Genomic DNA, 14,703 nt, shown 5'->3' with positions numbered 1-14,703 from the left:
TCTCGAATGTAAGAATTCCCTAGGGTACGTAATGGACATATTACATTGTAACGTTACATTTTATTGCAGATCATAACCACTAAATACACTAAAGTTACTGTAGGTATCTATAGTTACTAAAGTTAACCTATTATTTGGTTACTCATTTTTAATACATACAGTAAGTATATAAAATTTTGATGATTTTTACTCGGGAACGTTTGAATTAAATATTTACTTCAGGTTTCTATACCCCTCTATACAAAATTTTCGTGTTACGATGCCAACACTGTAACAAATTAAAATCATATGGCTAACATCCGCTGTACTCAAACTAACTTTTCGTTGTTTAGGACTAAGTGCAGGTATACACTCCTAAAAAGTTATTAGTTAAAGTCAATTTTTCGGATTTTGAGGTCAATAAAAAGTTTGCCCTACTGATAATCTTTTGTTGTCTAGGACTAAGCGTAGGTATATAGTCCAACTAACCTTTTGTTGTCTAGGACTAAGTGCAGGTATATACTCCAACTAACCTTTTGTTGTCTAGGACTAATGCAGGTATATACTCCTACTAACCTTTTGTTGTCTAGGACTAAGTGCAAGCATATACTGTAACTAACCTTTTCCGTTTGAAAGGCTAATTCTAAGATTATCCAGGGCTAAATTCTTAATAAGATTAGAGTTCCTGCACATGGCGGGTCCAAGCTGGCGCATGACATAGTGGATTTCCTTGCAGCCCATCGAGCTGGAGGAAACTCCGCACAGACTGGAGCCAACTCCGACTGATACTTCTTTTAATACCTATATAATAAAATTGAGTAGCAGCCAGATTTTGTAGCATATCTTTAATTAATAAATAAGATCCGGATTGTTAACGATAAAATGACTAAAAAATCTGAAATTAAAATCATGAATAACTGACTACAAAAAGCCATAGCATGCATTCCACAAATAAGTATGTTTCTTAAAGGTGCTTGGAAATGAGCAGAGGTGTCAACTGTCTTTTATCATCTAATACTTCAACAAAGGCTTTAACAAAGCCAATTAAAACTGCAATATTGACGATATTTCAGCAATTCCATAAATACAAACAAGGAGCTTGTTGGAAATAAGTTGCACAGCGGTGTGCGAATTAGAGCAAGCTAACACTGGGATATTAGAGCAAGCTAACACTGGGATCTCACCTGTAGCATAGAAAATTTAAGTGTATCCTCATCTTCTAGAATGTGACGTATAATTAGAGTGCATATACTAGTGAAACCGGTGAACGAAGAGGTATGGGAGAGAGCGAGAAGTTGGTCAATGCCACCAGAGTTTACAAATATTTCAGCTGAATCATGAAATCGGGTACATCTCAAGCATAGCCTTAGCACTGCATGCAGTGTTTCACATTCTACTGGGACGGATATGAGGTCTACGCAACAACGTATGAGAGTTCTCATCTGCTCAGCGAGGAGGCTTTTCGAGGAGCCAATGTCTGTTTCCATGGATGCCAGATCTGTTCCACTCATGTCTTTATGCGAGTTTGACACTTTCTCTTTACTTTCCTTCCTACACAGCATGACTGGGCGTCGGTTGCCACTTTCTTCATTTAGCTATAACAGATGTCAAATACAAGCTTGTTGAGCTTCTATAATGGCATGACGGAATGGAGCGAATGTGAACAAATATTAAAACTATCAATGCTTTGCGTGTTCAAGGACTAGTTGAAGAGAAAAATGAAGCCACCACGTAGGATAACTAACTGCTAATAATAGTAGGCAACTGTCAGGGTGTGTTATTTTGACAGATATCCAAGACATTAGAACCATTCAAAGCATGACCCTCGACCATATAATAACACCACCAAATGAGATGAGAGTAAAAAATAATACAAGCTGTTTCTACCTGATAGTACTAGCACAGAGTCGAAAGGAAGAAATGGACAGGACAGTGAGCACATACCTGAAGCATAGCATTGAATTGTACTATGTACTTTCTCCTCCCAGCGGCAAATCGTACACTTGTTTCTCCACTTTTGTAGGCAGAATCTATCACTCCATTGGACACAGCATTATATGGACACCAGCGTCCACTCCTGTCATCAAACCACTTCCAACCACTGCTCTTACCCTACAAGAAGGAAAAGAGAGCGGGTGCTTGTTCTGCCGCACTCAATACAGTGTATTCATATGGTAAACAATAGCTCCGCACATTTGTTACTTACCAAGACTCTAATGGCCTCAGCCTTTCTCTTTGAAGCAACAGCTGCTTTCTCGCATTGGTCTATAACCAGCATTAAAGGAGCAAGCCACCTGAAAGCAAAAATTTCCTTCGCATCAAAACACCCCATATAGTATGTTTTACCCATAACAACTGACACCTAATAGCATGTTTTACCCATAACAACTGACATCTAATAGCATACTATACCCATAACAACTGACACCTAATAGTATGCTATACCCATAACAACTGACACCTAATAGCATACTATACCCATAAATATTGACACCTAATAGCATACTATACCCATATCAACTGACACCTAATAGCATACTATACCAATATCAACTGACACTAATAGCGTACTATACCGTATCAGCTGACACCTAATAGCATACTATACCCATATCAATTGACACCGAATAGCATACTATACCCATAACAACTGACACCTAATAGCATACTATACCCATATCAGCTGACACCTAATAGCATACTATACCCATATCAATTGACACCTAATATCATACTATACCCATAACAACTGACACCTAATAGCATACTATACCCATAACAACTGACACCTAATAGCATACTATACCCATAAATATTGACACCTAATAGCATACTATACCCATATCAACTGACACCTAATAGCATACTATACCAATATCAACTGACACTAATAGCATACTATACCGTATCAGCTGACACCTAATAGCATACTATACCCATATCAATTGACACCTAATAGCATACTATACCCATACCAACTGACACCTAATAGTATACTATGCCCATATCAACTGACACATAATAGCATACTATAACCATATCAACTGACACCTAATAGCATACTATACCATAACAACTGACACCTAGTAGCATACTATACCCATATCAACTGACACCTAATAGCATACTATACCATATCAACTGACACTAATAGCAATAGCATACTATACCATATCAACTGACACTAATAGCATACTATACCCATAACAACTGACAACTAATAGCATACTATACCAATATCAACTGACACCCAATAGTATACTATACCCATATCAATTGACACCTAATATCATACTATACCCATAACAACTGACACCTAATAGCATACTATACCCATAACAACTGACACCTAATAGCATACTATACCCATAAATATTGACACCTAATAGCATACTATACCCATATCAACTGACACCTAATAGCATACTATACCAATATCAACTGACACTAATAGCATACTATACCGTATCAGCTGACACCTAATAGCATACTATACCCATATCAATTGACACCTAATAGCATACTATACCCATACCAACTGACACCTAATAGTATACTATGCCCATATCAACTGACACATAATAGCATACTATAACCATATCAACTGACACCTAATAGCATACTATACCATAACAACTGACACCTAGTAGCATACTATACCCATATCAACTGACACCTAATAGCATACTATACCATATCAACTGACACTAATAGCAATAGCATACTATACCATATCAACTGACACTAATAGCATACTATACCCATAACAACTGACAACTAATAGCATACTATACCAATATCAACTGACACCCAATAGTATACTATAACCATATCAACTGACACCAGTTGACAGCTATACACTATTAAACTAGCTTCGATTAAGGTGTGACCAATATTGTTAGGAGTACAACTTAAAAGAAGCCTAAATAGAATTTACTTCTCAGGTAAAGCCAGCCAACATGGGGTGTTTATAAAAGACCTACAAAATGCTACTCATGTCTCACAAATAGCACATTGCCACAAGGAAGTCTGAGCAAACGAGTGTGACAGTCTGTGACACCAGTCTGTTTTATTAGATGAGCGGCAAAGAAAAAAAAATGTTGCTGGAGAATGTAGGCCTACACGTATTTAACATACCTGTTCTTAAATTGAGCTGGTCAGATTGTTTTGCACAAAGGTAGTCATTTTGCGTCAGAAATATTTCCAGCACATTTGAATATCACTCAAAGTTTAGACAAAAGGTATGCTCATTTGAAACAACCTGTTGCACAACATTGTGATACAATATTGCCTGATATAATCATTATATTTGGTTTTTTAACTATGATTTATATGTTAGAACAAAAATTAGTTTTGGAAATAAAAACACTCGCAATGCAAGCTCCAAACTATAACATATTTTTGGGCAGACAGACTTGTGAATGATGATGTCAATGCGGATGATTAGCGAACGCACGTACAAGAGGCATAAGCACTTCTGTTGGCCATCACTCTTATACATTTTCCCTATCTCGTCACCAAACTGTATCGTCATGGTTACAAAACATTGATGATAATTGCAACACAAGGTCAAAGCAGATTTCACAAATACCACAAATGTCCTTGTAATTATACATCCGGCATAACTTTTGAATTATATAGATGTATATATATATAATTATATTATATATGTAAATTTTGAATTTCAATTTCGAGCAATAGTTATAAAATTACACCAATCAGATCATCCGTGTCGTGTTGAGCTAGCAAAAAATTATTTTACACAAACTGAAAATTTATAAAATTATCTGTAAAAATTAGCTATTCGTGAGAGACTTATATTTAAAACCTACTAATGCATGCTCTGCATTCCTTAATATGGAATGTGAATAGAAAATCTATTTAAAAACGAGCGATTTTAATTTATCATTAAATGTCTATTTGAAAGCCACCTGTAATAAAACGCCACTATAGGAAGGCGGTTAAAAAAGCACAGCGCCACCCTTCAATTGACCACCACTTTGACATTCTTTGATCTTTGCGAACCCATAATAGCAAGTGATCAGTAAAAAAGTTTCCAAAAAATTGTACTAACAATGACTCGATTACATCAACAATTAATTCTTTCAATGTTTCTGTTCGTGTCGAAGTCTATTTTCAAATAATAAAGCTTTACGGTTTTTTTGTAAAAACTTAGAAAGCTACACAATAGAAATAATCAACAACTATATCAAGCTAATAGTAGTTCTTTCTTTAACACCATCTTGACACTTTGTGACGTGTGCAAAACAGTTAGCAATTATGATGGATCTGCACTATTTTGTGCTTAGCGCGAACGCTGCTAAAAGTTTCTCATTATTTGTGCGAAAAGCAGCGTGTTAAAGTTCCCTCTGCTAAAAAATGGGTTGGACGCTAATATCGACTAGTTCAGCAGTGCAGAAGACGAGCTCAAGTCAGAAGACACTGTGGAAAGTATAGAACAGCCAGAAGCAGATGAAATGTTCCAAAGGAAAGCAACATTCAGAAGGCAACTGGTTGAGTAAACGATGCAAACGTTTTCTTTCAAAAATGATAACTTTCGTTTCTTCATGTATTATAAATATGGTTTGTTTATGTCACGTGTTCTTAAATATATATTTGTTGCATTTGATAGATTATTATTATATAACCTATAAATTTGCAGATTTAGAACATAATATTTGATAGCATCATTGCAATTATCTTAACTTTGCTAAACTCATAATCTTAGCTTGGCTTATAACTCCTAATCTAATCATTATAACTCCTAATCTAAGTTCTTAGATTCTTAGCCTTAGGTTTTTTACCAAATATTTTGAGATTTGTTTCGGTTGAAATTCGGTTCTCGACAAAACTGGCGCATGCGCATTGCAATCACAAAAGCTCAGAAAACGCTCGGAAACAAATAAGCATTTTACGCTTCGTAAATTCTTTACAAAAAGGGAGAACCCATGTGGGATGACGCCTCCTCTACCGAAGAAATTTACTAGGGAGTTAACCCATCCAGTCGAGTTACCCTAAATTGTTTAGGATGATGAGTATCCTTTAAATATGTAAAGTAAACAGGCTATTGCTGTTTATATTTTCTTTTTCCTACGATTTTTGATGCAAATATCTGTTGCATTTTTTGCTGTTTCATTATTGTTTCCTCATCTTGGAACGGATTAAAAGTTACATAATTTTATGTTAATGAGAAAAATTGTTTCAAATCTCGAAAAACTTGGTTAGCAACGCTAGAACAGTTCCGCTAGAATAGGTTGAACTGTACGTTATTAAAAGCTGAAAGTTATAAACTTTTAAATTTACAGTGGTTTGAGAACCTTTTCTTCATGATATGAAGTTTGAAAGTTACAATTGTTTGAAAAATTTTGAAAACCTTTTCAGTTGTTTTTATTTTGTTAAATGTTATTCATTCTGTTAATTAGTGTTTATTTTAATAGCGATATAGTATAGTAACAAGCGCTATTTCCTTTCCTCAACCGCCAAATGTTTTGTTCGTAAAATGCGTGTTTCAAAAATATTCCTGTCAGTGCTCATTTTGTGTATTAGCTTTCACATCTTTCCTTTTAAACCTAATCAATTAGTAATTCGTAATTATTTTCACATTTTACAAAAATCATTTGTAATATTAATGTAAGATTATCTGTAAGATTTATCGTTAGTATCAGTTATTCCTCACTCTCTTATATTTACATACATTTACATACTTTGAGAAATATATATATATATAGGTAGATTTACATTCTCTTATTACGTTTATAAACTTTGTATAACTTTTGAAGTTTATAATACAAGTTTTTACAGTTTGTTACGTTATCGTTTTTATAGCGACTTGCATTTTTTAAACATAATTTGAGTTTAATGTCTGTTTGAAGTTTAACCATTATTCATTGTCCTATCACTGTTACCTATTATTACTTAGTTAGTTTCCAACCTATCTTACTAATATTAATTTTTGATTCAACCATTTTTGGCAGACATTGTTCTAATAATATTTCAACCACAAAATACTACCATATTCTGTCATATTTTTTTATTAATCTGTTAAATACATGTATTCTCAGAAGTTACAAATTGTCTAATACATCCAAAGAAAAGAACCTGTTCTGCACAAAATCATTCCCTCCTGATATAAAGTTTGAAAGTTACAGTTTGACAAAGTTTGAAAACTTTTACAGACTTTGTTTTCTCTCCTAATTTATTTCAACTACAGAAACACTTCTCTCATGATATGTAGTTTGAAAGTTAGAATGGTAAATGTTGTTATCTGTTAAGGACAAATCAATTTTCGGTCCATAGACTTTTCGTTACCCAGGCAACGCCGGGTGGTACAGCTAGTATATGTGTATTTATATATATATATATATATATACATATTTCTCAAAGTTTGTGGCTGTGTTTGACAGCGTCAAGCTATTAAAATCTTGGAATAGAAAATCCATGGCACGGAGGATTTCATCTCGTTCGCCAGTCAATTGCCTTAACAATTCAGCTACACGAACTTAATGAATTCATTTGGTGATATACGTCGCTATTGGGAGCAAATACACTACCGCTCTCCGTTACAATGCAATGTGATGGCACAGCGTCATGGAGGGCAGCGCAATTTTATGCGTGCTCAATCGTTAGAGAAAGTAGTTAGCTCTTATTAGTAAGCTTACTCAAATTATCCATTGGCAATGTGCAAGACTGATAGCAAGTGGCAGGCGACTAAATTACCCCTAATTGTTTATAGGCTGATTTCTAACAACCGGGCAACGCCGGGCATCCAGCTAGCAATGGAAAATGTTATTATATGTTAAATACAAATAAATTCTCAGTCCAAAGACTTTTATAATACTATTACTTACCGGTAATACTGTTAAGTATTAGCCGTAAGTAATAGCGGTAAGTATCGCTAGTACTTTAGTACTAGCTGTACTAAAATTCTAGTACTAGTATTTCAGTACAGCTAGTATAGTTATGAAAAATATGCCTTCAAATTTAGAATGAAATAAAATATTAAAAGCTTCAACAAGTTGCAACGCAGAGAGCAGGCTACAATATCATCACAGGATAATTGCAAGCAATAAATATGAACGATAGAGATATTTCTCAGCTTCCAAATGCACATTTATTGTGTTCTACACCCGGTTAGCAGATTTCTTGCATCCAAAAAGGTTAATAGCGCTCCAATTGAAGGAGAATGCAAAACATAGGCGACATTCGCTTTGCACGTAAAAGGGTTAAATTTATCTTCCCAAAATTCGGACAAGCTATTTTAAAAATGCAACGCGACCCTCTGTTTAAAGGTCACCTCTAATACAGCGCCACTATAGGGAAAGGGTTGAAAAATAGAGTGCCATAGCATTCAAATAAAGGTTTTACAGTAAATACTGAAATTTTGAAACATTTCTGCTCAACTCAGTCAATAATTCCTAATTTCTGCCTTCCCATTTTTGTTTTGCGAGGAAACGAAAAACATAATTTTGTTGAGAAAGTTATAAATACAAATGTACACACACAGGCCCTACTCAATCTCCTTAGATCATTGTCAACAATGCCTTTTGAAAGAGTTTGTCGACTTTAGGAGTAAGATAAGCTTAGAATGTATGGGTATAGTTTTTTGTTCAGAATGTATGGGTAGAGTTTTTTGTTCAGAATGTATGGGTAGAGTTTTTTGTTCAACAAATCCCACATATTCCACCAAATAATTCATTGTCGTTATTGTTATCAGATTATCGCTACTTTGTTAGTAGAAACAATAAGTATTTTGGATATAAACCGATTGACAGCAGTTAATAACTTGAATTAGCATTTTATAAACATTCTATGTCATCTGATTCATGTACATTTTATAAAAATTCTGTGTCATCTGATGCATGTACATTTTATAAACATTCGATTTCATCTGATGCATGTACATTTTAGCAGGTAACTAAAAGACTAGTACTTCCTAGAAGAGAAATTGTCAGTTCCAAGTTCTTATGGCATCGAGTTCAATTTACATGAAAATGGCTTCGTAGAACCTTTATTGTTCCTGTTTGGAGATGTTCAGACTAAACAAACTGTTAGAACAAGGTTGTTAAGCAAAATCTTTCATATAGAAACACTGAATTTTGGGGTTTCTATCGGTTGAGCTGGCATGAACTGGGTCAAATGTTCGTGAATGTTTGAACATGTCTCCACAAACTGTTGTGTTTTCAACCTATTATTTTCATATTATTGTTCATAACAGCTCAAAAAATGAATTAACTCGGTTGAATCACACCAATAGAAGCATTGTGCAAAAACTGATATATGAATTTCAATGTTTTTCTATTAGAGGAAACTAAATCATTGTTGAAGCAGATAAAGGACGACCTTTACTTGCAACTAGAACCAACGAGGGACTCGACTTCCTAGAAAGGGCTTATAAAAATAGGACACAATTATTTTTATTCCGCATTAAATGATTAGCTGAAGTGATAGTTGTTTTTCAAGCCGAGGCCAAATACGCAAAAACATTTTAACCGGCTGCAAGAAAGCTGATGCTTCAAACGACTCGGAGTATAAGGGTTCTGCTTAACAAAATAGTGTTAACACGGCACAACAGAACCTTTAGGGATGGTCTCATAGTTACAACATGGTCTTAAAGTCAACCATGATGTTAGATGAGGGTTAGCATAAAAATTGGGATGAAATAGATTAGTCCGGTAAAATATACTGCAAGTAAACATACTGGGGGGTACCAGCAGCACCGGCAATTCTGAGACCAGGCAGGCACTGCGCAATGAGATCTAGCACAGAGGTGATAAAGCCATTCTCCTGAAGAATATTGGTGCATGGAGCATCTACTTCTTGTATGAGCAGTGTTAGCAGGTGCATGCGAGAGGCCAGCTTCAAGTTCTTCTCTCCCCTTTTAAAGTATCGCACAGCCTCATCTTGAGTGTTGCCCCAGGCACTACGTGTTGTATCTTCCACAAGAAGTGTGCAGGAGTCCATGATCTGTAGAAAACAAAAGGAAATGTTCACATTTGGTAATGAGAAAATAGTGGAATGGGAGCACAGCTATAACTCATTACGATATGACAGTCATATAAAATTGTTCCAACTGCTATGCTTGTTTTGACAGTTTTCTAGAAGGGAAGTTCCCTCAAAGGGCCTGGTGGGATATACACAGCCTAAGATAGATATATTTTATACGTGTAACTTTTCTCCAACCTGAAGAAACAATTGTTTGAACATCTCCTCTCTCCAAGTGTCTCCATTGCGCTTAAAAGCTATCACAATCAATTGGCATATTTTGAAGACAGTGTTAGGCATCGAATCAAGCATAGCCATGCATGCAGGAACGAGATTATCCGTGAGATCATCAAGGTCGCCCGATGTGAGAGGCGTGTTACATTTTAACGAGGCAGTAGTCTTATCAGTGGCAGTCTGTGACGATGCTGCGCCATCTTTATTCTCCTGCTGAAAAATAACACACAACTTGAAAAGGGATGTAATATATCTTTTCTGGTTGTAGCATACTGAGAAGAACTTAAAAGGGGGATATTTCATCTTTACTTCTGGTTAGAGATGGATAATAAAAGGAAAACCTGACACAAGTGCCATCGTAGCGCCGCTTACTGGTTATACAATAATGAGCACATATTAAACAGGAAATATTTAATCTTTGATCTCTGGTTGATGATGGAAAATAATGGGAACACCTTACACGGTTAACTCATACCATTCTAAATTTACAAGTAGCTAATTCATTGTTTGCCATTGATGGAAGTGATTAACCATTTCTGGAATCAAACTGAATTAGAAAGCGAGTCCCCAACTGCGATCTAATCTAATATACATAGAGGTACGAACTACGGGTGATTAAAAAGTTGGTGAGAGTTATAAGAGAGGAAGTTAGTGAGAGTTATAAGAGAGAAAGGTAGTGAGAGTTATAAGAGAGGAAGTTAGTGAGAGTTATAAGAGAAAGTTGGAGAGAGTTGTAAGAGAGAAAGTTAGTGAGAGTTATAAGAGAGAAAGTTAGTGAGAGTTATAAGAGAGAAAGTTAGTGAGAGTTATAAGAGAGAAAGTTAGTGAGAGTTACAAGAGAGAAAGTTAGTGAGAGTTATAAGAGAGAAAGGTAGTGAGAGTTATAAGAGAGAAAGGTAGTGAGAGTTATAAGAGAGGAAGTTAGTGAGAGTTATAAGAGAGAAAGTTAGTGAGAGTTATAAGAGAGAAAGTTGGTGAGAGTTATAAGAGAGGAAGTTAGTGAGAGTTATAAGAGAGAAAGTTAGTGAGAGTTACAAGAGAGAAAGTTAGTGAGAGTTATAAGAGAGAAAGTTAGTGAGAGTTATAAGAGAGAAAGTTAGTGAGAGTTATAAGAGAGAAAGGTAGTGAGAGTTATAAGAGAGGAAGTTAGTGAGAGTTATAAGAGAGGAAGTTAGTGAGAGTTATAAGAGAGGAAGTTAGTGAGAGTTATAAGAGAGAAAGTTGGTAAGAGTTATAAGAGAGAAAGTTAGTGAGAGTTATAAGAGAGAAAGTTAGTGAGAGTTACAAGAGAGAAAGTTAGTGAGAGTTATAAGAGAGAAAGTTAGTGAGAGTTATAAGAGAGAAAGTTAGTGAGAGTTATAAGAGAGAAAGGTAGTGAGAGTTATAAGAGAGGAAGTTAGTGAGAGTTATAAGAGAGGAAGTTAGTGAGAGTTATAAGAGAGAAAGTTGGTAAGAGTTATAAGAGAGAAAGTTAGTGAGAGTTATAAGAGAGAAAGTTAGTGAGAGTTATAAGAGAGAAAGTTGGTGAGAGTTATAAGAGAGGAAGTTAGTGAGAGTTATAAGAGAGAAAGTTAGTAAGAGTTATAAGAGAGAAAGTTAGTAAGAGTTATAAGAGAGAAAGTTAGTGAGAGTTATAAGAGAGAAAGTTAGTAAGAGTTATAAGAGAGAAAGTTAGTGAGAGTTATAAGAAAGAAAGTTGGTGAGAGTTATAAGAGAGGAAGTTAGTGAAAGTTATAAGAGAGGAAGTTAGTGAGAGTTATAAGAGAGAAAGTTAGTAAGAGTTATAAGAGAGAAAGTTAGTGAGAGTTATAAGAGAGAAAGTTAGTGAGAGTTATAAGAGAGAAAGTTGGTGAGAGTTATAAGCGAGGAAGTTAGTGAGAGTTATAAGAGAGAAAGTTAGTAAGAGTTATAAGAGAGAAAGTTAGTGAGATTTATAAGAGAGAAAGTTAGTGAGAGTTATAAGAGAGAAAGTTGGAGAGAGTTATAAGAGAGGAAGTTGGTGAGAGTTATAAGAGAGAAAGTTAGTAAGAGTTATAAGAGAGAAAGTTGGTGAGAGTTATAAGAGAGGAAGTTAGTGAGAGTTATAGGAGAGAAAGTTAGTGAGAGTTATAAGAGAGGAAGTTGGAGAGAGTTATAAGAGAGAAAGTTAGTGAGAGTTATAAGAGAGAAAGTTGGTGAGAGTTATAAGAGAGGAAGTTAGTGAGAGTTATAAGAGAGAAAGTTGGTGAGAGTTATAAGAGAGAAAGTTAGTGAGAGTTATAAGAGAGAAAGTTAGTAAGAGTTATAAGAGAGGAAGTTAGTGAGAGTTATAAGAGAGAAAGGTAGTGAGAGTTATAAGAGAGAAAGTTAGTGAGAGTTATAAGAGAGAAAGGTAGTGAGAGTCATAAGAGAGAAAGTTAGTGAGAGTTATAAGAGAGAAAGTTGGAGAGAGTTATAAGAGAGAAAGTTAGTGAGAGTTATAAGAGAGGAAGTTAGTGAGAGTTATAAGAGAGAAAGTTAGTAAGAGTTATAAGAGAGAAAGTTAGTGAGAGTTATAAGAGAGAAAGTTAGTGAGAGTTATAAGAGAGAAAGTTGGAGAGAGTTATAAGAGAGAAAGTTAGTGAGAGTTATAAGAGAGAAAGTTGGTGAGAGTTATAAGAGAGGAAGTTAGTGAGAGTTATAAGAGAGAAAGGTAGTGAGAGTTATAAGAGAGAAAGGTAGTGAGAGTTATAAGAGAGGAAGTTAGTGAGAGTTATAAGAGAGAAAGGTAGTGAGAGTTATAAGAGAGAAAGTTGGAGAGAGTTATAAGAGAGAAAGTTAGTGAGAGTTATAAGAGAGAAAGGTAGTGAGAGTTATAAGAGAGAAAGTTGGTGAGAGTTATAAGAGAGAAAGTTAGTGAGAGTTATAAGAGAGAAAGTTGGAGAGAGTTATAAGAGAGAAAGTTAGTGAGAGTTATAAGAGAGAAAGTTGGTGAGAGTTATAAGAGAGGAAGTTAGTGAGAGTTATAAGAGAGAAAGGTAGTGAGAGTTATAAGAGAGAAAGGTAGTGAGAGTTATAAGAGAGGAAGTTAGTGAGAGTTATAAGAGAGAAAGGTAGTGAGAGTTATAAGAGAGAAAGTTGGTGAGAATTATAAGAGAGAAAGTTGGAGAGAGTTATAAGAGAGAAAGGTAGTGAGAGTTATAAGAGAGAAAGTTAGTGAGAGTTATAAGAGAGAAAGTTGGTGAGAGTTATAAGAGAGAAAGTTGGTGAGAGTTATAAGAGAGAAAGTTGGTGAGAATTATAAGAGAGAAAGTTGGAGAGAGTTATAAGAGAGGAAGTTAGTGAGAGTTATAAGAGAGAAAGTTAGTGAGAGTTATAAGAGAAGAAGTTAGTGAGAGTTATAAGAGAAGAAGTTAGTGAGAGTTATAAGAGAGAAAGGTAGTGAGAGTTATAAGAGAGAAAGGTAGTGAGAGTTATAAGAGAGAAAGTTGGTGAGAGTTATAAGAGAGAAAGTTGGTGAGAATTATAAGAGAGAAAGTTGGAGAGAGTTATAAGAGAGAAAGTTAGTGAGAGTTATAAGAGAGAAAGTTAGTGAGAGGTATAAGAGAGAAAGTTAGTGAGAGTTATAAGAGAGAAAGGTAGTGAGAGTTATAAGAGAGAAAGGTAGTGAGAGTTATAAGAGAGGAAGTTAGTGAGAGTTATAAGAGAGAAAGTTGGTGAGAATTATAAGAGAGAAAGTTGGAGAGAGTTATAAGAGAGAAAGTTAGTGAGAGTTATAAGAGAGAAAGTTGGTGAGAGTTATGAGAGAGAAAGGTAGTGAGAGTTATAAGAGAGAAAGTTAGTGAGAGTTATAAGAGAGAAAGTTGGTGAGAGTTATAAGAGAGAAAGTTAGTGAGAGTTATAAGAGAGAAAGTTAGTAAGAGTTATAAGAGAGGAAGTTAGTGAGAGTTATAAGAGAGAAAGGTAGTGAGAGTTATAAGAGAGAAAGTTAGTGAGAGTTATAAGAGAGAAAGTTGGTGAGAGTTATAAGAGAGAAAGTTGGTGAGAGTTATAAGAGAGAAAGTTAGTGAGAGTTATAAGAGAGAAAGTTAGTGAGAGTTATAAGAGAGAAAGTTAGTGAGAGTTATAAGAGAGAAAGTTAGTGAGAGTTATAAGAGAGAAAGTTAGTGAGAGTTATAAGAGAGAAAGTTAGTGAGAGTTATAAGAGAGGAAGTTAGTGAGAGTTATAAGAGAGAAAGTTGGTGAGAGTTATAAGAGAGAAAGTTGGTGAGAGTTATAAGAGAGAAAGTTAGTAAGAGTTATAAGAGAGAAAGTTGGTGAGAGTTATAAGAGAGAAAGTTAGTGAGAGTTATAAGAGAGAAAGTTGGTGAGAGTTATAAGAGAGAAAGTTGGTGAGAGTTATAAGAGAGAAAGTTGGTGAGAGTTACAAGAGAGAAAGTTGGTGAGAGTTATAAGAGAGAAAGTTAGTGAGAGTTATAAGAGAGAAAGTTGGTGAGAGTCAGAAAAGAAAAGGTTAGTGAGAACTGTAGTCAATAAAGCCTATAGATTATA

General features: G+C 35.0%; 1 protein-coding gene across 1 annotated transcript in view; it reads right to left on the bottom strand.

The window, feature by feature from the left end:
* The window catches only part of LOC137390460 (E3 ubiquitin-protein ligase HUWE1-like), a 149,827-nt gene that overhangs the window by 89,797 nt on the left and 45,327 nt on the right, over positions 1-14,703 (bottom strand). Inside the window, exons 29-34 of the mRNA XM_068076789.1 lie at positions 10,159-10,404; positions 9,677-9,942; positions 2,186-2,273; positions 1,924-2,091; positions 1,164-1,574; positions 600-780 (exon numbers count right to left, since the gene is read on the bottom strand). Coding sequence (XP_067932890.1) covers positions 600-780; positions 1,164-1,574; positions 1,924-2,091; positions 2,186-2,273; positions 9,677-9,942; positions 10,159-10,404 — 1,360 coding nt within the window. The remainder of the gene's footprint in view (positions 1-599; positions 781-1,163; positions 1,575-1,923; positions 2,092-2,185; positions 2,274-9,676; positions 9,943-10,158; positions 10,405-14,703) is intronic.

This window comes from Watersipora subatra, chromosome 3, assembly GCF_963576615.1.
Source record: "Watersipora subatra chromosome 3, tzWatSuba1.1, whole genome shotgun sequence".
Taxonomy (NCBI): domain Eukaryota; kingdom Metazoa; phylum Bryozoa; class Gymnolaemata; order Cheilostomatida; family Watersiporidae; genus Watersipora; species Watersipora subatra.
Note: the sequence above shows the minus strand (reverse complement) of the source record. Positions and strands in the feature narration are given on the sequence as shown.